This window comes from Lathamus discolor, chromosome 3, assembly GCF_037157495.1.
Source record: "Lathamus discolor isolate bLatDis1 chromosome 3, bLatDis1.hap1, whole genome shotgun sequence".
In the NCBI taxonomy this organism is placed as follows: Eukaryota; Metazoa; Chordata; class Aves; order Psittaciformes; family Psittacidae; genus Lathamus; species Lathamus discolor.
This window is the reverse complement of record NC_088886.1, coordinates 131,301,773-131,329,645: the sequence shown is the minus strand read 5'-3', so window position 1 is coordinate 131,329,645 and position 27,873 is coordinate 131,301,773. Positions and strand designations below refer to the sequence as shown.

Sequence of the window (27,873 nt, the reverse complement as noted above, 5' to 3'; positions counted from 1 at the left end):
ATTAAAAAAAAAAAAAGTTTTTCTTCTTGCCTTCAATTTCAGCAGATGCTTGGTAGAAACTGCTCTTCCTTACGGGTTTTGTCATCATGTGTCAGGTTTTACAATAGTGCTCCTGTGTATCAGAATTGCATGGGCCATATTTAGCACACTTTGCTCATCTCTCTGGCCCCTGTCTAAACTAATGTAAAGGAAAGAGCATCTGTTAGGGTAAAAGACAGAAACGCCACTTCTAAATGTGATTGGGTTGAAGAATGTGACACATCAATTGATATTGGTTATGGCCATGATCCTGAATTTTATTTTAAACCTTTCCCTGTTTGGACAACTTTTCATATCAGCTTCTTTTACCTGCCTTGTGGATATACAACAACATCCCAGAATCCATTCTACTGTATTGCCCCAGCTACCAGCAGGTTCCTTTTAAACCATCTGACAGCATGTGTTTAACAGTGTTTCCCTACCCTTCCTAGGTGCTTGAAGATTGCTTGAAGCATCTGCTGGAGGAAAAACTAAAAGTCATTTAAGCGTAGGGCAACAGAGCACTGCAAAACAGCCTCCTCTGATCTGCAAGAAACAGACCTGTGCAATTCTTGGGGTTTCTCATGACTAGGCACAAGTTCTCTGTACCTGGATACTTCACTCTGTCTTTGCAGCCTTATGCAGCTGGCTGTGGTTGACTGGCAATGAACAGCTAGTGGATGACAGACAGACTTCAGAAATGCTGCTGTAATTCTGGTGATAGAAAGCTGTGATGGATTAGATATAATAGGATTGGATGCAGGTGCATAGGAATGGATTGGTGGAGTTTTGTGCTGTTTCTCTAAGCTTCCCATAAAATCTCTAAACTTCTAAATACTTGTAGAAGTGAAGGGACCAATACCAGATGGGACAGAAAGGGTGAGCATTTGATTACTGAACTGAGAACGAGGACGACAGTGAGGATGTAACTGCTGGACACTGGTTTCTTGTCTGTGTAAGAAGGCAGTGATTTAAAAGAATCCACAGTCATGTATTCATCTCATGATTGCATGCAGTGGCTATTTTAGGTACAGTGGGGATGAATGGCTCTTTATAGACCATGGTAAGGAATGCCTTGTCTGTGGGGTTCAGTATGCCAGGCCCTTCTTTTTGGGTGGCACAGAGCACTGTTGTGGGGGCAGGACAGGCAGAGCCAACATGCATCTGCCAGCACAGTTGTGTGAAGTAGCACCCTCATGATAGGAAACCATTTATGCTGATGTTTCTGTGCTGCCAGTGCATGTTGGTGTCAGCACTGGCATGGGGAGCCAGGATGAGGGAAGCTGGGCTGTTTGTCAGCACTCTGAAATTTCTTGCCTGCCCTCTAAACTACAGCAGGGACTCTTGCGATAAGAGCAGCACATGTAGCCTTTTTAACTGTGCAGCATATCCCATGATAAAGCTACAGCAGGAGGAGTCCGCCGTGTTCTGGCACTGGAGGAGAACAAATTCTTTTGCAGACTTGGACTCTGTCTGTAGTCTTTATACTGCTTTACTTTTTCTTAATGGTAATGCTGTGACACAGAGGTTCTTAAGTTCTTCATAGGATAATTTTCATGTTAGAATTTATGAGAAATACCAAGCTTGTCTGGCTAGCAACTGTCTCAGATCCAGATCTGGCAATTTTTGGTGAGGATGCAGGTGTGAACTCACACATGCAGGTGTGACTCAGATGTGTACTCCTTTATTCCTTGTCTTACTGTAGCACTTCAGTCTGTGCTCATGGTTGTAGCATGTACTGTACATTGCCATGATGAGAAAGAATATCACTGCCACAGAAGCTGCTTGTGCAGCTGAAGCAGCCTGGAAGGGGGAAGTGGAAGTAGTTAGCTTTACATTGCACAGAAGTGAATATGCTGAAGAACTTAAATGATTTGCTGTCCTGAACCACAGCCAGCAAGTACACCACTGTACTGATGACAGTTGAAATAAAGATGGGTGTTTCTGTATATGGGGCTATGGACTCCCCAGCTGCCTGGAATACAAGTTCTTGGGCAGCTCACAGTACTTGTCCTTTCCATGTTGCCCTCTGGAGAGGGAATTCTTGAACACTGACAAATGTATAGAGAAGGTATCAGTATGGAAAAAGGTGGAAACAAAAAACCCCTAACACCATAAAGCAGACATGCTATGCCAGAATATACTTCCCAATAAAAAACTCTTGCTGGAATCTTACTGTAGTGACTCATGGTACTCCCCTGTATTTAAAATGTATTTAAAATTTAAAACTTCAGGGGAGCTAATTTTGCAACAGCAGTACAGGTTGCTTTAAAATGTGATAAACTATGGTTGAAACATAGAATCATAGAATAGTTAGGGTTAGAAAGGACCTTAAGATCATCAAGGTCCAACCCCCCTGCCATGGGCAGGGACACCTCACACTAAACCATGTCACCAAAGGCTCTGTCCAACCTGGCCTTGAACACTGCCAGGGATGGAGCATGCACAGCTTCCCTGGGCAACCCATTCCAGTGCCTCACCACCCTTACAGTAAAGAACTTCCTCCTTATATCCAGTCTAAACTTCCCCTGTTTAAGTTTTAACCCGTTACCCCTTGTCCTATCACTACAATCCCTCATGAAGAGTCCCTCCCCAGAATCCTTGTAAGTCCCCTTCAGATACTGGAAGGCTGCTCTGAGGTCCCCACGCAGCCTTCTCTTCTCCAGGCTGAACAGCCCCAACTTTCTCAGCCTGTCTTCAGACAGGAGGTGCTCCAGTCCCCTGATCATCCTCATGGCCCTCCTCTGCACTTGTTCCAACAGCTCCATGTCCTTTTTCTGTTGAGGACACCAGAACTGCACACAATAATCCAAGTGAGGTCTCACGAGAGCAGAGTAGAGGGGCAGGATCACCTCCTTCGACCTGCTGGTCACGCTCCTTTTGATGCAGCCCAGGATATGGTTGGCTTTCTGGGCTGCGAGCGCACACTTCCGGCCCATGTTCATTTTCTCATCAACCAGCACCCCCAAGTCCTTCTCTGCAGGGCTGCTCTGAATCTCTTCTTTGCCCAGTCTGTAGCTGTGCCTGGGATTGCTCCGACCCAGGTGTAGGACCTTGCACTTGGCATGGTTGAACTTCATAAGGTTGGCATCAGCCCACCTCACAAGCCTGTCAGGGTCCCTCTGGATGGCATCCCTTCCCTCCAGCGTATCAACCGAACCACACAGCTTGGTGTCATTGGCAAACTTGCTGAGGGTGCACTCAATCCCACCATCCATGTCAGCGACAAAGATGTTGAACTGCTGGAACAAGTGCAGAGGAGGGCCACGAGGATGATCAGGGGACTGGAGCACCTCCTGTATGAAGACAGGCTGAGGAAGCTGGGGCTGTTCAGCCTGGAGAAGAGAAGGCTGCATGGGGACCTAATAGCAGCCTTCCAGTACCTGAAGGGGGCCTATAGGGATGCTGGGGAGGGACTCTTTGTCAGGGACTGTAGTGACAGGAGAAGGGGTAACAGGTTAAAACTTAAACAGAGGAAGTTTAGATTGGATATAAGGAGGAAATTCTTTCCTGTTAGGGTGGTGAGGCACTGGAATCGGTTGCCCAGGGGGGTTGTGAGTGTTCCATCCCTGGCGGTGTTCAAGGCCAGGTTGGATGAAGCCTTGTGTGGGATGGTTTAGTGTTAGGTGTCCCTGTCCATGGCAGGGGGGTTGGAACTAGATGATCTTGAGGTCCTTTCCAACCCTAACTATTCTATGATTCTATAACAAGACCAGTCCCAACACCGATCCCTGAGGGGCACCACTTGTTACTGGTCTCCAGCCAGACATTGAGCCATTGACCACAACGCTTTGCGTGCGGCCATCCAGCCAGTTCTTTGTCCACCGAGTGGTCCATCTATCAAATTGATGTCTCTCCAATTTAGAGACAGCATAACTTACTGATGTCATGCAAGTTTGTGAAAGAAAAAGGTACAGGTTGCTTAGTACATTGCCCTTTTTGCTCTGCACAAGAAGTTTTGAACATATTGGATTTGGCCTCACCGATTGCATCATGTAGGTCCTAAAGATTGTGGTTTATAGCTGTTTCCTCAGAGTTTAAATGTTTGTCATAATGATCCAGAAATCGAGATTTTTAGTGAGATTTCCAGAGCAAAGATACATTGTAATTTAAACCTGTAAATGAAGATTTACCCAGCATTTCACTCATAAATCGTTCAAAGAAATACATTTTTATGTGCACCACTTTGGAATTTCTTATTCAACCAGAGACAAAGAAGGAATGATTTCATACTTCAAAACACAGTTTCGTTTAGTCAATAGTATACTGGTTTTATTCTGACTTAAGAGGAGTATTTTGCCTGGCAGCAGTTAAACAATAGTGAATAATGTTGCCTAGGCGTCTGTCATTCATAAATAGCTTTTATAACTGTTAGCATCTGATGTAATGGAAAATAAGTGATGCAGCACAAGAACTTCCTAAAAATGCATCATTGTTATCTGTGAACAATACAGAATGTGAGCAATGTCCTCACTGAACAATGACGAGATTGTTTTGTTTCATCACTATTTTGCATAGTAAATGTTTACTCTTTTTGAGAAACCCAGGGTTCCATTGTCTTCAATATAAATTTATGCATTTGTTTTTAATAGTATTCATTAATTTTTAAGACAAAAGTACAGAGCAATTTTTTGCTGCACTTCAGAACTGGTTTAGAGTTTCGTGAACCCCAAAGGGATTATAGTAGAGAATGGGAAGTGATCATTAATTATCCATAGGTGTTACGTTATACTGTGGACTTGTGTACTAGACTAGATATTTCCCTGCAGATGTATGTTGGTGTAGATTTCTCTCACTGTATTAGTATGTCTCTCTTTCCATTTGATTATAACCTTCATTAGCATTTTCTTTTAAAAGCCATTGATCTTCATATGGAGTGTTTTGCAAGTCATAATGATCATGTGGGCATTCTTCTCAATAGATCTACCACCATTCTGCAGGTCTGGGGTGTTCCCTTGTCCTTGACATCACTTGCTGACTTCCCTTGGCATGTCATGTTTTGTGCGTTTTGGCTTTTGACCATGAATAGGGAGGGGGGAGTGTTTTTTGTACCCAATTCAGGGGACCGACTGCAGCAACCTTGGTGGGTCGTTCCCAAACTTGTGTTTACAATAATCTGACCTTTTTATTTTCCTTTAATTTAAGAATTTCAAATTGTATGAAACCTCGTATACAATTCCAAATTGTATGAAACTGCACTCTCTGACCAATTCTGTGGGTAAGGAAAACATGTATTGACCAGTGTGCACACTGTGATGGAATCCATGTAAGTTACTGCTGTGTGATGCTTTTGGTCATGTAATGAAAAAGGAAAAAGAGTTTTTTCCAAAACTGTAGCAACTAAGCATGGTACTGTGACAGTTCCTGTGAAGAAGCAAGTTGTCATCCATATCTTTAAGAAAAATTGCATTTCAGCCATGTGATTAAGACACCTGAATTTTTGCTCTGCAGTGTGGCTTCAGTGCCAAACCATAGGGAACAATGCCTCTTCTGGAGGGGGGGGGGGGGGGGGGCATTAATTTCTCAGGAAACCAGTCTCACTGTGGGAGTTGATGGGATCATGGCTAAGAGTGATAACAAGACAAGTCTCATACATGCTGAGATATTACATTCTGCTTGCAGCAAAGCTGTGAAGAGTTACAGCTTGCGGTGTGATTCATGTGATAGATCTGCTGTTTGGAAGCACCTCAGGGCAGGAAGATGTGTTTAATGTGAAGGGGTGAGGTGAAACGGTGATTATCTAGGCAAAAGAACAAGCAGCATCCCCTTATGCAAATGGATTTGGAAATCTGGTGGAGCAGGTAGAGCAGCTTGCTGGTTGTGAAAATGGCAGTCCTGGCCATTGACCTTTCCCAGACCCCCACCATTAGGGCTTCCCAGTGTAGTAAGTAAAGCTTCTGCTTTACTTCTGTTTCTTTCTGTTTGTTATAGTTAAGAGACTGTCCCAGGGATTACTGCTGATGTTACAGAGCGTTTCATCAAGAAAGATACAGGAGGATTACTTAAAATTGTGTATTATCTAGCTGACCATTGATGTAGTTAAAGAAGTTTTGCTTCTGTAGCAGGAGTTTACTGCCCATGTGTGTCTAGAGCATCTGACAGTTTGTTCTTTCCACAGGATATCAGGAATGTTCACTGATACTTCTGATGCAGGAAAGTTGCTATTAGCAGCATAAACAGACAAAAGTAATTTCTTTTGGCTCAAGGGACTGTGATGACTGTACATTTTGTAACTGGAACAGAGGAAAGTGGCATTTGTTTTCTTCTGAGTGCTACCAAGGTAGTTCATAACTGCATTTAACAGCTGATTTGATTTGAAGGGGACGGATTTTAAGGAATCTGTTTCTCAGAGGTGCAGATCCTGCTCAGCTTCCATTGAAATCAAGGGAGGGGGTTGCTGAGAGCTCTGGGACCATTATTTATTGATGTTATAGTTTAACAGCTTGCTTGTCTAGTTGTATTATGTTTGTAAAAACAATCATATTCTTATTTTGAGAGGAGTCAGCCAGAGCTGGCAGATACCTCTATTTCTGTATGTGTTTTGTGTAGTCTACAGCCTTATATTCCTGTTCCCTTTGGAAGCTGCTCAATGTACATGGGTACCATGCAGATGGATATCTTGTCCCTCTTGTCCCCCTTCTAAACCTTTCTTTTGATTTCAGCTACATAACATGATTTTTTTTTTTTTTAATTATTGGAAGAGAAGTGGGTTTTAGTCTTGAAGCTGATTACTTTTAGGACACTAGCAGGTGGAGGAAAGGAGGAACTGAGATAATAAAGGGAGAAGTTGCAGCTGAGCTACTAAACACTGTAAGATATATGGGCAGAGCTGTAAATAGCAGTAATACAGAATTATATCTGCCTGGTCTGAGCACAAGGGTTCTTTTCACTTTTAACACTGAACTAGCCCTGAAATGTGAAAGGTACTGCAGGGAAAGAAGTGTTTGTTTCTCTCCCTTAAGCTCCTTTGATTACATTTGTCAAGTTAACAAATGCATGTGAAGAGCATGGGGCTTGATAAGATCTCCTAAATAATGCTGTTAACAAAGTACTGATTAAGCTACAGTAAAACAAAATGAAATGCAGATGCAGGATTCTCTTACTGAAAATACACATCTGTCATCTCGGGAAAAGGATTATGTAAGCTACATTAGTAGGGGAGGAGTCCAGACAAGCTCAAACTGAAATAAATAAAAGCTTTAAACTGGAGCCAACAGAAGCTAATAGGATTGGAAATATTTGCAAATATGGAAAAATGTAGTAAATAGAAAGTAGGCATAAGCTATATGTCAGTGAAGGTAAGGAAAGTTAAGATGCACACAGGAAGTTGCTAAGGTCACTGCATGAAGGCTTCTGTTACCTTCAGAACAATGACAAAAAACATTGAATTCTTTTAATGGGGCTTGGAGATTTTGCATCAAGACCTCCAGCAGAAAAACAGATTCCACATCTGCATTGACAGATTATTTCAGGTCTCACAGGCGAAAGTAAGCCAGCTGATGAAGATGTTATTATATCATCTAGCAGCAGTCACAAGTTTCTTCAGAGGGTTTCCATTCCTGTTTGGGTTGGTGAGGTTTTGTGTTGCATAGAGGGGAAGTTTCAGAAGACCAGAGTTCAGGGCAGTGATCCACAAAGCCTTAGGGTAACGCTTTGCAGCCTGCAGTTGATAGGTCCCCTGAAGTCCACAGACTGCATCCATTCCATGGCAGGATTGTGACGGCAGTGCATGGTACTGCAGGGTCTTGATGATGTGGACAGCAGTGAACTGTTGCTTTATTTTTAACCACCCATCCTACAACAGATTATCAGACCATTGACCTATGGGATACAGCTGTTGTCATTAATGGGGGCTAGGGAAATCGAAGAAAAGTGTAAGAAGCAGACCAGAATGACTCACAGGTGAAATTCCCTCCAGTTCCTTTCCATTAGCGACTATCATCTTGTTTCTGCCACAGGTTCCAGGGTTTACCTTTCATTCACATCAAGACAGACTCTTTTATAATCCAGAATGCCTGTGGTACTTTAAATAGGAAACCAGCTGACATTTGCTATTTTTTTGTTTTTCATCTCCTGTGAGCAATGCAAAGCATGTGTACACACCTACATACATTCTTAGGATGCTTTTCTTTTCGTAAGGACTGTGAACATCTCCAGCTAGTGCCATTACAGCTCCCGAGCTTCTGCTGAAGTTCTCCAGCATATGCCATATAGGAAAAGTATATGGTGGACTTTCTGAAGTGTAAATGACCTAATAAAATCTGCAGTTCATACTCCATGTGTTTAGATTCAGTAGATACCAAACCACAAACAGAAGGCCATTATTTGTGCTTACTTTCCCCAGTCTAGCTGGAAATCTTTGGCAAGCAGCAGTTTAGCCTTTACTTTGGAATGTGTCATGAGCAAAGAAGCTGCAGTGGGTGGCAGGTGAGGGACAGCAGAATAGCTCATTTCACCTGGGAGGTACTTCTCAGTCCATCAAGTTATGACTGTTAAGTTCATCTCATGGTTGATTTATGTTCTTGTTTTGTCACTGAGGAAACTGAGGTTCTGACAGGATAGATGGTAGAAGTGGTGTTTCAAGTGGTCTCCAACGTACTCTGCTATACTGAAGTTACCTGTTGTTGGTAATCACTCCGCATGTACTTAATGCTGATAACCCAGGGGAACCTGATTTTCTGCTTCTGTTGCTGTCAGGGGAATGTTCCAGCTGCAAGACCCAAGTCATGTACATGCTTTTCCTTCCTTTTTTTTTTTGGTTTTGTTTCTCAGCTACCTTTAGAGACTCTTTGTCTCATCGCCCCTGAATCTGACTGGTCTTGCTTCAGCTTCATGGCAATGGATGAGGACCCAGCTGATGTGGTTCCAGGTGTCTGCTGGCATTTTTAGTAACTGTTTTTCCTGTCCTGCAGGAAGCAAAACTGGATTACCTGGTGCTATTGAGCTAAGATCTTCCATGGGCTCTGAGGCCAGGACTTTGACCTCTTTTGTCTTTTGTAATGGAATTGGTTTCGGAAGGCTCTCTGCAATATGCAGTATGCCTGCAATCCATTTTGCAGGAAAAAATGTGGCTATAGATGAGGGTAATAGTAGAGCTTCAGGCTGTTCTCTGTACTGGCATTCCCATGTGTCCCAGCAAGGTTTGCAGGAAACCTGCCTGTACAAGAGCAGTATTCTGTAGTTGTGACTTACTGGCTGTTGGCAGCATCAGTAAAGAAATCTCTAAAGGGTCCAGCTATGAAAACAGGCATAATTTTTATTATAGTTTGCTAAATGCCCAAACTCCTAAGAGAGTTTTTATTTAAGTGTTTTACTCCAGTAAATGATCTGTGAACAGCCATGAGGGTGGGAGGAGAATAGGATCCCTCCTCCTTCACAGGTAGACGACCACCCTGCCTATGGGAGCTGACTTGTCCTCCATGTACCCTCTCTCTCCTTATCCAGCCATCCCATGATTACTTAAGCTTTCCAGGCCAAAAGGAGCTGGAAAGTCCTTCCATCATGAACAGAACAGCATGTGCACTAGTGGTTATGGGACTTCTCTGGTTTATGAACCAAACACCACACGAGGGAGAAGCAAGCTGAGCCTTTATCTGACACCTCTTGGGTGAGTGTACTCAGCTGTTGGGTGGAGGTAGTGTAGTGATGAGGAACTCCCGCATTACGTGAGAAATGACCTGAGCGTCTAACTGGAATCCTGAAGAGAAGGGAATATCTAGGAGCAGACCCCCTGGCCTTCGCATTTCTTCCCTGGGGTCCTTTTGGGCAATCCCCCCAGTTTGATGTGCTTGAACCTTGGATTGCTCTTCACAGGTACCCAGCTCCTCATCCCTGGATCAGGGAACACGTGGTCTTAATTTAGCCGTGGAAAATGTTCTGTGGAGCTTGTCATAACTTGCTTTGTGTTGAGTGGCATTGCTTTTCTGGCCTCCTTGTCTGTTTGGACTCGATACTGCAGATGGTCTGTTGATTCATGTAACTTTATCCTTTAATTAGTGCTGTGGAGTTAACGTGCTTCAGGTTGAGTTGATATGGACAGGCTTTGAGTGTGTGTGTTGTTAGGGACCGTCCAGATTGGGGATGCTACAGTGTGGCATCTGGGCTATGTTTAGAGCTTTTTCTAAGCCACCCTTGAACAAAGACAGGCTTTATTAGAGCGTCTGCCAGGCTTCTTTACAGAAGAGGGCTGTTTCACATAATATTTGAATATCTAATTTGATTATATCTGCTGCTTGAACTCTTTCAAAGAATTCTAACACACGCTATCCTCGAAGAACCTTCAGAAAAACTGGTTTGACTTGTTTGTCATAATCGTAGAATCGTAGAACAGTTAGGGTTGGAAAGGATCTTAAGATCATCTAGTTCCATAATCAGAGGGGTTAACTGTGTTTTCTAATATTTTTCCTTGTTCTCTTTATGGTAATAACATGTTCTTGCTGCAAGCCTAGAACCCTTTATGAGGGGGGACATGGAGCAGGGTCTGTCTCCTTCGCCTTATCTCAGCTATCACTGGCAATATCACAGAATGTATTACTTGGCGTATTTTCACTGGAGCTTAAAGTTCCTTGGATTTCATTTCCTTATGCTTTCTTGGGAAGATACCTTCCCTTCCTGCCTTCTTTATTACAGTTTCATATTCCCATCTCAGCCCACATTTAACTCTCCTCTGGCTAGGCTCCTGTAGAGTATACAACTAAACAGGTGTGTGGAGGACCTGGAGAGGTTCTGTGTTTTCTCTTTATGCTGAGATTCAATAGTGCTGGTAAGTGCCATGTTTCCTTCTGTCCTCCAGTAAGGAAGTGTCCTTGTTGTTGCTTGTTTATGCATGTAGATGTGTTTTATCTTTTTAATCAGTGATGCCTAGAAGTTACGGAGGCACTGCCTCTAAAGCTTGTGTGCATGCTTTATGATGCACCATCTTGGTATCTGTGGAAGTAATAGAAATCCTGACTGTGTGTCAGTAAAGCTTCTGAATTTGGCTGAGCACTCTAAAGAGCAGGTAGCATTGTCCAGCAAATGGAGTGTGATTGGGAAGCAGCAGGCATTGCCTGCATTTTTGGTTTTGCTGATGACTCGTTCAGCAAGCTTTGATAACTCTTTTCTCATCAGTGTAGAGATGATACTGAACTATCATTCCTTGCATAAAGTGCCTTGGATATATAATATTTTTTTCCTTGCCATTTAACAAAAGCAGTCGAAAGACTTGATCCTGTTTTCATTTTACACAACTGCAGTACTCCTGTGGAGTTCAATGGAAATATAACCAGACCAGCATCTTTTGCAGAATTAAAAACCTAGGGAGCTTGGCTTATCTTCAAAACTTCCAATTAATTAAATATTCAATGAAAAATGTATGCAATGAAAGTTAAGAGTATGCACTTAAGTGCTAAGCTATAATACTTCCAAATTGTTAAGGAACATAATATATAGGGCACTGTTGTCTGCTTTCACAGACTCAAAACCAACAAAAAAGTTGATATGTTATGGAAACAGAAGAAGAGTGCATCCTCCAGTTGTCCTATTTAGTATAGTCCCTGCTGTGTTTAATTCCCCTCTTATCCTTTCTTTATACACAATTGATTGTGTCTCATTTGTAGCAGGTTACATTCTAAATAAAGGCTTTGCAATCCTACATGTTTTAAAAAGTTTTTTATTTAAAGTATCTTTACTAATCTAAGAAAAAGTATGGCTAATTATGCCTGCCTTCCATATTAGTATTGTCAATTCTGGCTATTTTACATCTATCACTATCTTTCCAATGTGTAATGCTTCCCTGTTGTATTAGTAAAAGCAGGATAAAGTATGTGTGTGTAGTCCAGTGGATTACTGATTTCTAGCAGGGGATTTTGATTATATTGGTCTCTAATATCCTTAAGAAAGGAACAGCTCATACGATGCATTTTCGTGTTGCCAGTTGGTACATGTTTATATGAATAACTGGGGCCAAATGCAGGCCACTGACTTTTTTTCAGCAAAGCTACAGCATTCAGCCTGATTCAGGGTAATGTCTGAGGCAGTTTGATCCAGTGTGGTGGGGCTGGCAGTTCAGGCAAATACCTTCATGAGCTTTGCTCTGTACCTCTAGGTAGTGTGTTCCAGGTGCTCTGAGTGGAGCAACTCCTCCTCCCTGTCCATGCAGACTCGAGCATGATCCCTGCCCTCTGGCTCTGCTCTTGGACCATTTTCACAACTGGTTGATTATTTATTTATTTATTCATTTTCATAAATAGTGCTCTGACTTGTCTAGTTCTAGCTCCTTAAAACTCTTGCATCTTTTCCTCACTCAGCCAGTGCACCAAACTCTCCTGTTCAGAATCCAGAGAGAAAGTAAGAGGTTCATCTTTTTCCAATTGATGGCTTAACTTCGGTTTAGAAATAATTGCATTTCAAGCTACTTTAACATCACTAATATTTTTATTTTTAGGTGCAAGGCCTGACAATGGCACTGAATGAGCACAGTCTTCAAGCCTCCTTCCTGTAAATGATAGGACCAAACAAGGCGGTGTGATGAACATGCCACTGCATCAAATCTCTGTCATTCCAGCTCAGGATGTTACCTCTTCCAGAGTCTCCAGGAGCAAGACCAAAGAAAAAGAGGAACAGGTACTGTCAGATATGCTTGATTTTTCACAGGAGTTACCTAACTATAAAATTACAGGGGTGATCAAATCAAACCTGCTTCTGTTCCAAGGCCCCAACTCCTTGAGTGAAGATGAATGTTACCAAATTCTCTCTGTATTCTCATTTTTGCTATTTTAAAGCAGCTGGCTGCAAAGTTCTTGAAATTGTTGTTGAGTAACTTCTGTAAAATGCAATCTATGGCCTTCTGTTTTGCATAAGAATTCAAGACAGGGATTTTCAATGATGGCTCTAGTACTGTTGTCACAGAAGCTGTTACAGGTGTATTTTACCTTTCTAAGATAGTATGGGGTGTGAACCCCTATATGGAGCCATACATCCTGTTTTCCTTTGCTCTTGGCAGCATCTAGTAGCTGTGTTATGGTTCGTAGTGACTAGAATTCACAAGGAAGGAAATACATATCCATACATACTGTTTTCTGAAGATAAGATTTATATTTTTAACTTGGCAGCATGTGTGTGAATGGAATAATTTTGAGGTCTTGTGGTGGTAAGGAGAATCAGAATGCAAAAATATCTGAAGTATCTAATGATTATAACTATAATAGAATCTGATCAATAGGCTACTTAAGAATTCTTAATGGCATACTAAGTCTAGTCTTCATGTGTCATCCTTATTTACTCCTGGACTGTCTCTCTGATCCAGCCCAAAGACCTTAGTGTGCATCATGCTTTAGTGTACACTGCACTGCATTGAATTTTACATTATCTGTCAGTTACATAGAAACCTCTGTGTTTTTTTTAGGTTTACTCTAACAGAAAATCAGAGCAAGAGAACATTCACAATATGGTACAACAGCAGGGCTTGCTTGGTGGACTTCTCAGTAGTAGGAGATACAGGATCTGAGGAGATCTAGGGTGTAGCTTACATATAAGAGATAAGAAAGGCACTGTCATGTTACAGAAAGGGATTCATTAAGACAAACTTTGGGTAGGATAAAATAAGTTGTTCCTCCTGTGTTAGGATCATCTGCCCTGACTACTCTCCTCTCCTGTCAGCTGTCCAAATAGCACCTACCAAAGTCACCAGTGAGTCAGTAAAAATAAGTTGGCCTATTGTTATTTTTTGGAGTGTTTTCCTTAGTAACATCTTAGAATGGATACTGGCGCTTCAGATTCTTAAACCAGTACTTAATTAGGCTGGCATACTGCTGCGTTTGGTTGCCAAGACTAGGCAAGAAGTTATCCTCACTTATGAGGTGCTCTAATTCCACAAATCACCTTGTCTCAGCAGTACACTGGAATCTCTTACTTCTCCACATAGTTGCCGTCTAGGTAAGAGGGTTCTGCTGTTTCTTCTATCCAGTCCCCTCCCATATGAAAACTGAATATGCTGAGAATGAAACAGTCCCTCTGCCAAAAGCAGGGCAGTATTGTGAATTAACTAAACCCCCCCTGGAGTGATGGGGATTAGGAGGCTGATAAGATGCAAACAACTTGTGGTAACTTTGACCATGCAATGAGCTCAGAAGTGGGAGTCCAATGTCTCCTTCTAAACTTGTTCATTTCTGACACAGCAACTTCAATGTTAACAAATCTCCCCTGTGTTTTCTTCATGATAACTAGTTGTAATGTTGATTATTGTTTTCCTTGCCAGGCTGCTATTGTACTTTCATGCCTTGGGATATTTGAAACCTAAGAGAATATTTAAATGCATGCAGTATTGTAGAGGAAATAACAGGGACTGTGACTATACAAACAATAGATTAAGCTAACCTGGAAACACTTCAAGTTTCCTAAGTCTTGTCCTTCCTGTCTCCATGAGCATATCCATTCTTCCCTCAAGTGTCCTCTATTCTGCCAAAACCAGAACTGGAACCACAACTGCCTGCAATCCTCAATGCACAGCTATACTGATGCTGAGGCTGCTCCTGTGCAAGTGAGACACAGCCTGGCCCTTCTGTGCTCTTCCCAACTCGGGCAAACTGTGTTGCTTCTCATGTTAACCTTTAATGCTGGAATTAACAAATGAGCTGGAGGGCAGTCAAGTTGTTAATGTGCTGACTTTGACCAATCCAATTAAATTTTCCTGTTGCATCAGTTAGGACATTCAAGGCTACTTGCTAGTCAGAGTCCCTGTATCTCTTGGGTTTAATAAGGACCTGCTGGCCATGACTGTGAGTTTTGTTTATATTTGCAGTATGCAGTAGAGATAGGATGCAAGAGAAAGAAATGGTAGATTGTCACTGCCATATTTTTATTTACTTCAGACTGCCTTTTTTCTGTTTGAGATACCATTGCAAGATAAAGAGGAGCATGATCCTGTGTTGAGCAGATCTGCTGAGCAGTTGTAGATTATTTTTGTGCCCTAGTAATATCTGCTGTACAAGGGACTGACACTAGGTAAAACTGAGGAAGAAGGCATTTGCAGTTCAGTTTCATAACTTCAGTGCTTTCATATTTCAGTTGTGTGACTTCTCATTATGCAACCCCACTCACAGTTATTTCTTTGTGTTCTGGATGGCCTAGACACAGTTCTCATGGATTTCTGTATAAACATCTAATAGTTTTTCAGGAGCAAGTGCAACATTTCATAGTTTGACTCAAGTGCCATGATTTTCTTACCTTACCTTCACTATGTAGTAGAAACACTCCTTACCTTTCCTGTGTAAGCACAATAATAAGCACCTCAAACAAATGTGTGTACTGTGGTCATAAAATGTTTTGGAGTTGTACAAAGTCACTTGCCAATCTGAACAAAATCAAACAAACCCCAAACCACAAGCAAAGCCAATATTAGTACTTCAAAGATATATATGTCGGCTTGCTTTGTAATACCAGGCTAAGTTCTTAGGCCAAGTCCATCGTCAGGTGTGCGCTTTGTAGATTGAGCAGACTCATGTGCCTGTCTCCCCTATTTATTGCTAAGCTCCGGCTAAAGCCAAGGTGAGTAAAGCTAGAGTGTCAAGTAGCAGATGAGATTTTGTCTTACTTTTGTTCTTGCTGTTTCAGACTAGATGTTTGGCTTGTCTGTACCTGCATCCTACATTGTAAGAAGTCCTTCAGAGGAAAGGCTCAAGCAGCACAGCGGCAGAAAATGTGCTTAGAGAAAGAAATTCGCTAGTCTGTGAAAAATCAGTGTTTGTCCTATTCCCAGAAGGAAAATGCTTTATATTCCATTCTGTTCTCTTTTGTGATTATGGATGTGTTTAATTTTCCACATTTGTAGTAGAGGTTCACAGGAAAAAATTATCAAGCTGAACAGTTCAGATCTCTTACTGTTTCTTCTCTTTCACACTTCTGGTCAAGTCGTAGCTTTTGTATTTCAAGTTAAGGCTTGGCTTGTTTTAGTGATAGTTTTCCTTGCTACAAGAGCAAGTTTTCTGGGCTAATGATTTGTGGCTAACAGTGAAGAATAGCAAGAAATCGTTACCACCTTTATCATTATAATCCAGTTTCTCAGACTGGGTGATTTATAGTCCCTAGGCATGCCTCATGGCAGATTAACATTTACATTCAATACCTGTGGAGGTCTGGGGCAGAAATCCTGCTGTATTTGAAGAGGTGGTAAAAAGCAAAGCTCCAGCCTACTGTTTCTATTTCAAGTCCTCAGTGATACGTGTAAGTACCAGAGCCTGGTAGATTCTGATTCAGGCTAGTGTAATTTTCAGGATTTAAAATAATTGTAAGCTGTGGTTAATAGCAGTCTTTCATGAAACTTTGTCCATTTTCCCAGTGAAAATAGGGAAGGTCATAAAGGGATTAAGACTCTTGTGTCTAACTCAGATGAACTGTTAGATTTAAGGGCTGTTAATAACCATCATTAGCTTCTTACTTATCCTTCACTAGGAATAGCTTGATACTTACCTAATTTAAGGGAGAGTGACTAATAGTGTCACTGTTAGTCTATTGTTTGTGAGATGCTACAACCTTCCCCGCCCCTGTTTGGTGGGTAACATGCTGGTGGTGATGTTTCGTAATGTATCCAAAAGCAAACAGCTCTCAGGATTTGGCCTGGAAATGAGGATCTGATGCTGGCATGTGGTTGAGGTGTTGCTCTGGCTTTGTTTTGTTGCCTGTTTGAGCGCTTTGTGCCTGGCTTGCTGAAGCCAAGCTCTTAGTAAATGTTGCTGCAGGGAGTGCTGCTTTCTAACCAACAGCTTCTACATTGCTCTTCTGAAAACATGTGAGTACTTCCCAACCGTGGCCTCCTGTGCTATGGTCTCCGCAGATCTTGTAAGCGGATCAGGGATGGACAAGATCAGTGTTTGAATGAGAGGTCACAAGATCTTGGTGCAAGTCATTTTGGGCGCACACTATTCTTTTTTCGCAGTAGCTTGGTCCTGCAAAGCAATGCTGAGTTGTCAGCAAAGATCATGTTGCATTTATCACAGAAGCAGATGAATGTTCTAGTCTAAATTTAACTTGCTAATTCTGCTTGATTGACCAAAACTCCCTTCTGTCCTCTGCTTTAGAGGAACTATCTTCTTGTCTTCTGAGTGCTGTGTAGTATTACTGGCTGCTGTGTGCTCAGCAGAGATGCTGTGATCATCTCAAATATCTCCAGATGCTTCTCAAAGCTGTTATCTTGGAGATACTATGACTACCTGTCTCGCTGGATGAAATTACATTGAGAGATGCATTGTGCTGCATCTTGCTAAATTTCTTCTACCTTCTTAATGATTTCTTGTATCCTGTAACAGGAAAGGCATTATGGCCTATTGATTCAAAGAAGCCATGTCATACTGAAAAAGCAGGACTTCCTTGAAGAAGGATGGAAAAAAAAGTGATAGATACATTTGCAAGAATTTTTAGTCATAGATCAGTAACTCAATATAAAAGTGCGTGCTTTACGTTGTGGATTCCAGTGTGGCACTTTGAGAGCTATTATACTGGTTTTAAGGTACAGAAGCACTCTGTGGCCTTTTTCCATTCACTTTTTGGACTTTGAGCGTGTGAATGTGCGCTCTGACTGGCTGAACTTGATACAAATATTCAGGCGTTGGGGTGTGTGTGTGTGTTTGGTTTTGTTTGCCCATTGAAGCAAATAATTTGTTAAGCAGCCAGGCTGCAAATCCTTTGGGAATTTCACCTTAATATTTTTCTGCTGAGATTTGTGTGTTCATGTGTAGCTGTGTTGTATATTAACACTGGGCCTGGCATTTTTTCATTATTAAATTTGCTTTGTATAGAAACTGGTTAACTATGGAAGAATTTTTATCTGAGTATCCTTTAACTCTTTCATGGGAAGCAGCGTGGGTGTCCTGCTGTACTGCTTATAGACTTGGCCTCAAAGTGGGAAAAGCAGAGTCATTTCCTGACGATTCAAACCTTGGCTTTTATTTATCATGTTTTTCAATGGATCATAAAGCATTTCACAGAAGAAGTTGATGTGCTTCCCATTTTTAAAAAGTAGTAATTTGACAATTTTTTGATGGAGCAGGCAACCTGTGACAGAAGCACCCCTGAAGAGCTGCACTGGATGTGTTTTCATTTCTGCAGTCTGGGAGCAGATAGTATTTCCCAGACCTTGTCATTTGAGAATGCACCAGATAACTGAGGTGGCTGTAACATCCTTCCAAACTGTATCCCTGAAGCTGTGCTGTGGTGCTGAAAGTGTGGTATTTCCATGGCTGATTTCTGTACTAAAACACACATTTTTAGGACATCTCTGTGTAGGAGCAGGTGCCTAAACCTACTCCCACACTGATTGATTTTAACGGGTAAACAGTCTAGTAAGGAGTACTAAGTAAATAGGAAAATTGCTTCAGAAACTGCTTCACACCACTTGCCTCTCTCTTTTCCATGAGTTCATTTGCACACGCTTGAACACCATCCTGCTTGTGATCTCTCCTTTCGGTTATTAGCGAGTTGTTCTTGTGCTTGTCAAGACAGCTTAACTATTACTTGTATCAAACCCTTCCTTGGCACAGCACTTAGAAGTTTCTGTCGGGTGCCCTTGTGAACTTGCTCTTATGGGGCACTGCCTATTTCTTTTCTCTATAAACACTTTGGCATCTGGCAGTGGTGTGAGTGCCTGAGGTGCTCCTTCTGCTCTTGCGTGTCTGCCTTCTTCCTGTGGGCAGTTGCCACTGTTCCTACCCCTTGCCAGCTTCAGCGCTTTCTTCTCTCTTGTGTGTTCCTGGCAAGAGCACCACTATCGTTCCCTTCTGTGTGGTACCTGGAAAGCTCGCAAGAAGAACAGAGCGTAGGCAGTCCTGGATTAGACCAGTGGTCTAGAATTTGGCATTTGTCTGTCTCTTACTGCCCTGCTAGACGGTGTTGGGCAAGTCCCTAGTGTGCCTGCGCTCTCCTCCTTCCATCCATGAAAAAGGACTAGTACTGCTGTGTAGCCTTGTAAAGGGCTTCAGGTGTATGGATAAAAGCTGAGCAGCTGGAAGGGTTTGTCACTAGATCCTCCAAGATGACTGCTTTGCCAGAGTCCCACTCCACCACTGGTTCTGCTGAGCTGGCCTAAAGCTCCGCTGCAGCACATGGCGAGCAAGGTGTGCATGGAGATCAGAGGGGTGCTTCTCTTGCAGGTTGGCATAATTTCATCTTGCTTGTGGTGAATGTGCAAAAATGCCATGACCTTCCCACATCCATTCTGCTCTTTATGGACTTGAGTGCAGAATGGGAAGCTGGTCCTCTTGAGCCCCACTGTTGGAAGCTAGAGATGCTGCTTCCCAGCAAACCCCACTGGAGAGGAAAGAGAGGAGGCAGGAAGTGGGAGGGAGGGGGCTGCTCCCGCTTGAGCAGTCCTAACAAAAAAAGTCGGATCATGCCGTTTGATTCTGCATTGTGTTTGTCTTGGAGTGTGTACAGCATGTGTGTGTGAGGAGAGGAGCAGATGGCTTCTGAGTGGAGATGAATTACGAAAGGCAAACTGCGGGAAGTGGTTTCTGAAAGGGATTTGAAGAAAAGGAGAAAACTCTTTCTAAAAATTCAGTAAACATCATAAAAACTCACAGCAGTTGGTACAGACACAGAGTTTTATTTAGTGGTGCCTCAGAGAAGAAAAGAAACTTTGGAAGTTTCAGGTTTTGCTGTTGTAATCAGACTTATTTACATAAAACTTGTGTTTTGATTTTGGCTACTGCATGTCAACTCCTTGCTTTGTGGTCTCAAAACTTTTGAGTTAATTATTATGATCTGTAGCTGTTGCATTAACCAGAATTTTTAAACCACCTCTCTGATATTAACAAAATCTATCTAGCTTTCGCTGCAGTTCACTTGAACAAGCTGAGAGTCATTCTTTCAAAACTATGATTTTGTAAAAGAAGTACTGGTGCTGTTTAATTATGTGATAGCCAAGTATGTTTTGATGGTGTTTTTTTGCAGATCTGTTGATGTTTCTGGTATATGTTAATGTCCATGTTAATGTGCAGCAGCTTCCCATAAAGGGTGCCCTGGATCTGAGTTCGTGATTTTAGAGTTTTATTGGTTTTAAATTTAGTTTTAGTTTAGTGAGTTTTAATTCCCTGGCAAAAGCATGCTTGCTTGTTTGCTTTCTAACAAGAAGCGTGTGTCAGCCTTGGTCCCACAGTGAGCTGTAAGCGTGCATAAATATCTGTGTCAGTGCAGAGTGCCACTGAAATCATCACAGCTCCACAAACGCATGTGTCAAGGCCCTGATTGTTCTTTGCAGTGATTTTGATCATCCAGTGGCTATGCTGTTTCTTTAAAGTGATACTGTCAGGCTCCTGCAGACTGATTTTTGAAGTTCTTTGTTTATTAAAGGTAATTTCTGTAAATGAGAGGCACAAGAAGTACGGAGTTTTTCCTCCTGTTGGATATTGTTGGTGCATAATGAGTGACTTTGTTGGTTTGCTCTTTCAGATGGGTGTGTTTCTTTAACGGGTGAAATACTTAAAGTAGGCTGGGCGTTGGGGTTGGTTTGAGAGTTTGTTTTGTTTAGGTTTTTTTTTGAGAGAAGAACAAGAGGAACAATTCTGCCAGGGAGGCATGCTGTAGTATAGTACCCTTAAAGTACTTGAACTTAAGAGTTTTTAAAACTGCGTCTAGCTTTCAAGTTGCTGATGTCCCTTTAAACCCTGCACCCAGTGGTTTAAAGTTTTAACTTCTCCCAAGTTACATATAGGTTTATGTTTGCACCCCTGAACTTGTTTGGCCTTTATTTTGTTTATGAAGAATTCTTGATGCGGGAATTTATTATTTAGAGATTGCTCATCCACATTTTGCTGAAACCTAAGCTCTTAGGAGAGCAGCCTTCTGAGTCAATAGTCCTCACACCTAGAAACAAAATCCACCTTTGGGATCTGTTCAGCTTCTCTTGGTCGCAGAAGTGAGTGTCTCTCATCTGCTACAAAACATGTTTCCCTTTGGTAGCAGACATTGCTCCTGTTTTAAGAAGTTGCTTATGGAGATTTTTCGTGCCAGCCACAAGTCAAAGTGTGCTTTTATTACTGAGCAAGTCCACATGTTTGTTCCTTGAGGTCAGTGGCTGAAATTAAGAATTTCATTTTCTGGGGGTCAAGAACTGAGTTTTGACATCTTCAAAGACAAAAGGAAGAATGGGATCACCTATTTGTGGAGGTTTATTTACAATCCAGTTCTCTTCCTCTGAATAAGCACTGCTTTGATGTTGGCCCATTTATAATTTTTTCATATGCTTGAGTGTAGACTGCCTCTTCCTTATGGATCTAACAACAGGTGGTTGTGTCCTCACATCTTGCAGCATTTGGCTTCACCCCTGTGCTAAGTGAATGCTGTGTGTTTCCACCTTATTCTTTAAAGGTGCAGTATCAATAGTGTTCCTGGGGGCAAGAGTCTGGGACCATGTTACTAAATGCTTTGCACAGGTATTATGCATCTGTCAGTGTAACTGCAAGTCTGCATGTTTAGCACATATTCATATACTCAGATTCTATGACTGTGGAAACAGTTAACACTAGAACATTTTCAGTAATAAGTTTGTGTCTTATGCTTAGGTTTTTCAGGGACCTTATAGTGAAGAAATGGGATGTACCTTTCAATTTCTTGAGTAACCTACTTGAATTTATATCAAAGCTGGATTTGGAGACACAGATTTCCAGTGTGCCTTACCACCTTGAAGGGTAATTGCATTTCCTACTCTTAAGTATTTATACCTTGGAAAACCACTACTCTGGATCTCACAGGCATAGAATTATTTATGGCTATTTATCTCTGAAATGTCAATCAGATTTTTTTCTAACTTTAAAGTAAAATTCAAGTTAGTTAATTCAAAGTTAGTTTCTAACTTTGAAGTAAAATCTCTCTGTTAACTGGAACTAGTGTGTGGTTGTGTCCATTTAGTTAAGTATTTTGTGCTTCATATCTCACTGAACCTGTGGGGGGTTGGAGGAATTTTTGTCTCTGTTTTTAAAGTATTCTCTAAATTGCTTTAGGTGCAAAAAATTACTTGCTGCTTGATGTTCTTGAGTTAGTCTGTAAGCAGACATTTGTTGCTGTTACCTGTTCTTGACTCATGTCCTTCTAAAATGAGAAGAAACCTTAGAGACCCACAATATCTTCATATAAAAAACAAAATACTTCTTTTGCGTCTGCTTTCGCCTTAAAGCCCGTTCTTGAAGGAAGAAAAAAAACCATAAGCAAACAACAAAAGAAAAAACCCAATACAAAACAAAACAAACAACAGCCAAACAAAGGTGTAAACGTTCTGTTGCTTATTTAATGTCTCTTTAGCACATTGTTTGTGCCAAATATTTTTCCTGTATATAATGTGCTGTAGCATTGGAGACTACATCGTCCTGTCTTGCAGAGCATAGGAGAAAGAGTTGTCCTTTGCTTGTGATTCTGTTGTGATTTTGTAACTCCTTCATATCCCATTCTTATTGCAAACAAACATAGAGATCTTGCCAATAGGGAGGAAAGTATCAGGACCATGTGTTTCTACTAGTCTTTCAATTCATTCATTCTTCTGATTTCAGGTATACCTTTTAATGCAGAGGTCATGCTCTAGGATTATACATTACTAGCAGCTGTCTTCATGCAGGATAGTTTGTGCAAGATAATCCACAGCTTTAACAGACATTTTGATCTTTCCACAAAGGAAACAGATTTATGTGGTGTGTTAGCTCATTTCAGTGATCATCACCATGTTTATGTATGGTTGTTAGTACTGTGTTTGTCCCAGTTTTCTTGGACAAGCTTCAGGAAGTCAAGCAACAGTACATAACTGTATAGTTAAATACTGTTACTCTCACATACACACTTAATTTATCCAAGACATTGTCTACTGCTCCAGGATGTACCAAATTGCTTTCCAAACCTAGAGGTTAAGACCGCCAGCAGAAATGTGGAAAGGCCTCTCTAGATGGGATTATCCCATTACTGCATAAGGTAATACGTCCCAGCAGCCTTGATGTTGAGACTGAGTGGGAACCCATCCTGGGAGTCCCTGCCTTCCTCCAACCGCGGTGTCCAGCTGTGTGTGTGCCCCTCAACATCTTGCAGCTCTTCCTCTCCAGCTCTTGGTGCTGGCAGTCACCACTTTAAAATACCTCACCCTTCAGTTCTTTTGTCTACATGGTTATATCAGGAGGATTGTTCATGTTAGCTAATACCCGTAACAGGCTTGAGATTCACAGATGAAGCTACGGAGAGCAGTGAGTGATATTAGCAGATAGGAAACTTGCAGAACAGATGAAGTGGGAGAAATCCTTGAGATGCTGTTACTAGTTCAGGTGCCCTTTTAAATGTATGGTCTTGCAGTTACAATGGCGATCTAGTAGATGCTGAGGGCTGAGTTCTGCTTGCTGCACAGCCATGATGGTAGATCAAAAGAGAGGTGACCTCAACCAGCAAGGAAAGGCTAGCAGCCATTTCAGCAACAGATGTAGTAGGCTTGTGTGTACAGGGAAGAACCCAGAACAAATGTTAGCAACACCGCAGTGCGCCTGAGATCATGGCTCCTGAGGATACTGATCACTTGGCTGTAACTCCTATAAGAGTGATCAAAGCAGACTTGATTCATGATTCTGGTGAAGAAATGACTGCAGAAAAGAGAGGTGGTGTGGAGGTATAGTACAGTATGTACAGGCATGTACAGTAATAGTCAGGTGTGAACTTTTTTCTTTGAACTTATGTTGGTCATGGAAGTCTTTTGCAACAAAGTAGTTGATCTTTCTTCTGCAGGTGGAGCGTTGTATTAGCCATTTAATTAATTCATTCGTTTCTGTAGAGAGCTGTCAAAAATGGACATTAAAAGCTTACCCATGTTACACTGCAAATATGTGTGGAGGCAGTTTATTCTTTGAAGAAGAATTTTCTGAGCCAATGTACTATCCTTTCTTCTGTACTTTGTTACTAGAAAAACAATAAATGAGTAAAAAGAAAGACAACCCATGCTGTCTCTTCTTATCTTCATGCTATTTCAGGATTGCTTTTCAGTGAGCGCCAGGACTTGTTTGAGAGGTGGCTCTCAAGTTTGACCTAATGTGAAGCATCTCTCATGCTAGATTTGTGCTTCCCTGGGTGAGAGATGTTGACCTCTCTTAAACAGAGAAGATGCTTGCTAGAAACAAGAGTTCTCTGTGCATCTTAGTGTGTGGTGAGTAGTGTATACAAAGGAATATTATAGTTCCATAGTTCAATACCCTGTTTCCAGGGCAGATACAAGCAGGCATGTCTGCAAGTCTTCTGAGGCCCTGCAGGGATGGGTGTCACTCACAGATGAGGAATTGTGTCCTATCACCTCTGCAACTCATGTTGATGCCAGGCAGTACCATACAGCCCATGGAAGTGACTGGTCTGCAATATTTCTTTTTTTTCTTTTCTTCTTTAGCTTTTATTCTCTCTTCTGTACTATATTTTAGATTCCATGATCACATCTTGATCAAAAATTAGGGATTGGCATCAAACTTTTGAAAGAAGTATGAGATTATTCTTCTCCTAGGACTTGGAGAGAGGAGCTTAAAAAAGTTGGTTTGAAAGTTGTAGGAGCTGGTTTTTTTGTTTTTTTTTTTTTTTTTTTTTGAATACCAACTAATAGATTGTTTCGTTTTGGTTTTTTCCTTTTAAAGTGGTCACAGAATAGCCTTGTTATACATACTGTTAGCTTTTCCTGAATGGAAAGTTTCAGAACAGGAAATGTTTTAGTCAGTTGTGACTGGATGCACAGCCCCACACCAGTTGTAAAGTTTTTTTTCTGGAAATCATCTGCCTGCCTATTTCTAGTAACTGTTGACAAGCAGTAGGTACCAGAGGTGGCTTCTGGATCATCAGGTAGAAACATCACCATAGTTTCTCTCAGCAAGTGGCTTACATGATATTTTATGGCTTCAGGTTTTATGCGTAACAACAGAGAAACGTGTGATTAATCCCACAGAATAGGAGTTGTTTCTTGGTTTCCCCGCCCACACACACACGCTGTCCTCTTTAGTTACGGCTACTGTAATGCAGATGGATGAAAGCACATTATTTGGGTAAAGATCGCAAGGCAGACTCACGTGCAACCAAGTGAAACATTCGCTGAATTTTGCATCTTAATTTCTCTGAGCTGGTTAATGTAATAGCAATTAATCAGCTGCATTCCACATGAAATGCTTTTGTGTGCCTTCCCCTATGGCTGCTGAGACAAGCATCAGGTACTCCAGAGACACTGGAGTTACTCAGACATCCACAGGCAGAAATGTGGAAGTGACTCCTAGCATAGGATGTTCCTGTTCCCAAACACAAAGACTGGGACACTTGCAAAAAGGGAAGCATAGCTACTGCATACCTGTAAACTTTAAACCATAGCTGTTTTAAGTTAAGCATGGAGACCATATAGCAGCCTTCCAGTACCTGAAGGGGGGCCTATAGGGATGCTGGGGAGGGACTCTTCGTCAGGGACTGTAGTGACAGGACAAGGGGTAACGGGTTAAAACTTAAACAGGGGAAGTTTAGATTGGATATAAGGAGAAAATTCTTTCCTGTTAGGGTGGTGAGGCACTGGAATGGGTTGCCCAGGGAGGTTGTGAGTGCTCCATCCCTGTCAGTGTTCAAGTCCAGGTTGGATGAAGCCTTGTGTGGGATGGTTTAGTGTGAGGTGTCCCTGCCTATGGCAGGGGGTTGGAACTAGATGATCTTGAGGTCCTTTCCAACCCTAACTATTCTATGGTTCTATTCTATTTAAAAGGGAAGCGCTAGGGTACTTAATGGAAACATTTGCAAATTAGGGCCACTGGGTACTGGCAGTATCAGTTTGTACTTAAACTAATAAAAGATACCCTCTGGCCTTACAGCTGGGAATAGAACTGAACTAGTTCTTTTCTGTGATTAATATGAAAACCTTGATTTATTTGGCTTATATTGCTTCAAATCGCCAAGTGAAAAATCTGTATCATCATACAATGGTGAAGTTCATGAGGAAGAGGGAAAGGGCATGTTGGAGTACAGATTGAATAAATAATAATAAAAAGGGAGCTATTTTGTATGTAAATTTTTAATGTGCAAAGCAGAATATAGCTATTTAAAATAAATATATGTTCATGTATTTCTAGGCAGTGGTAATAAAGAGCTGATTGTCTGAAATGAAGTCAGCAGGATAAAAGCAGCTACCTCCCACCCCAAAACCCTTTCCCGTCAGTCTGAGAATGGCTTGTTTTATCTTAATGATTCTTTTGAAGTTTGTGACATTGAAGGCTAGCAGGGATGACCACATCTGACTTGTAATGACCTGTATTATGGGGGTAACTAGATGCAGCGTACACTGAACCTATAACTCATGGTGTTTTGGAAGAGGCACTTTAACCTCCACCCTTGACTTGAAGGGTAAATTTTCTGTCTTACTCAATAGTTTGTTTCCATGCCAACCACCATCACAGTTTACAGAAACCACACCCAGCTTTATTTTTATTTTTTAATTCAGAGTTTTTCTGGCTTCAGCTCCCAGCTGCTGGTTGTTGGTGACTCTTTCTCCATTAACTAAAACAGGCTCTTTAGTTGTGCTTTTGGACCTATCAGTGTGTTACAAACAAGTTGATCATCTACTTTTTAGATAAACTTACAGATAAAATTCTTGACTCTCTCCCAGTAGAGTGTTTCCCACAGCCTTGATAACATCTGGGGGAGTAAGGGATGGAAAGAGGTCCTATTGAGGCCCCTCTCCTATTTGAAAGGAAGAACTGGAACACGTGAGATTCAAGTGTCTTGATTACAAGGCAAGCTGTGCCACTTCTGTTTTTAGGGTTTTGGTGGTGGTCCAGTGGTTGTGCTCCCTCATTTCTCCAGCACCTAACTTGGTAGTGCTGGACTTCAAAAGGAAAACTGATCTCTACTTGATCTGTACTTGCTATAATGCAGGGGTGAAAGGCATTGATCCTGTCCTTAAACGTCAGTCAGGTTCTCATCTGCAGTTGTCACTTCCTAAATTCTGTACTTCACAGGCTGAAGCCTCTATAACTTCCAGTCACAGTCTTTGTCACTTTGATTTGTTGAAAATAAAATGCAGTTTGAGTACAGTCTTCCCCCCTCAAATCAATTTCAGATGTTCAGTGTCTATGAAGTGGCTGTAAACCTTGTAATTTCTACTACTCAGCTAAACTTTGTGTCACCTGTAAATGTAACTGGTAGCAACTCCTATGTTTTCGGGATTTTTAATTCATTTCCAGATGATTACTGAAAATATTGACTAATGACTGCTTTAGCCCCAGTCTTGCGGAACCAGCAGGAACATCTTCATTTGATTTTCAGTTGACAAGGCTGACTTCCCATCTGTGAGGAGTCAGGTCTCCACCATTTAACATGTTTTCTGTTGGTATCATTTGTTCCATTTTTAGATGGAAACATATGGGAAAAGAAAAAAAGGGAATGCTCCACCATATCAGACATACTAAATTAAAGGTGGGAGTTTTGGTGAGCTAAAACAGACTACGAGGGAAGTGTTCACAGAAGATACTAGGCTGGCAAAAAACAAACCCCAAAGAACAGATGGGGCGAGCATGTCTGCAGCAAGACAGCACTTTCTCCCAGTGCATCATGAGCTCAGCTGGTGTGAGGGACATTTCTTCTGCAAGTGTTAGTGGGGAGAATTTCATGAGTGGGTAACATGCCCAGGTATTAGGGCCACCTTTGACACTATTTGTTCTTTGTGGTTTGAAGCCTGAATAAATAATCCTGTGGGAAACTGGGCCTTTCCTATGAGTGCAGCTGGGGAGAGAGGCAATCTGTGTGGCTGGGCTGTGTTGTCCCCCTCAGAGCTTCCATTCTTGCAGTATTGTGTCCATGCCATGCTGCTCTGTTCTGGTTTTACCCCTTATAATTTATAAACCTCTGTTTACTTTTGAATGT

The 27,873-nt window shown here is 41.7% G+C and overlaps 1 protein-coding gene across 5 annotated transcripts in view; it reads left to right on the top strand.

Moving 5' to 3' along the window:
* The window catches only part of MARCHF8 (membrane associated ring-CH-type finger 8), a 102,352-nt gene that overhangs the window by 11,358 nt on the left and 63,121 nt on the right, over window positions 1-27,873 (top strand). For all 5 annotated transcript variants that reach the window (XM_065671813.1, XM_065671808.1, XM_065671812.1 and 2 more), the window contains exon 2: window positions 12,443-12,621. In XM_065671813.1, the coding sequence (XP_065527885.1) occupies window positions 12,526-12,621 (96 nt within the window). In that variant the 5' untranslated portion in view covers window positions 12,443-12,525. The remainder of the gene's footprint in view (window positions 1-12,442; window positions 12,622-27,873) is intronic.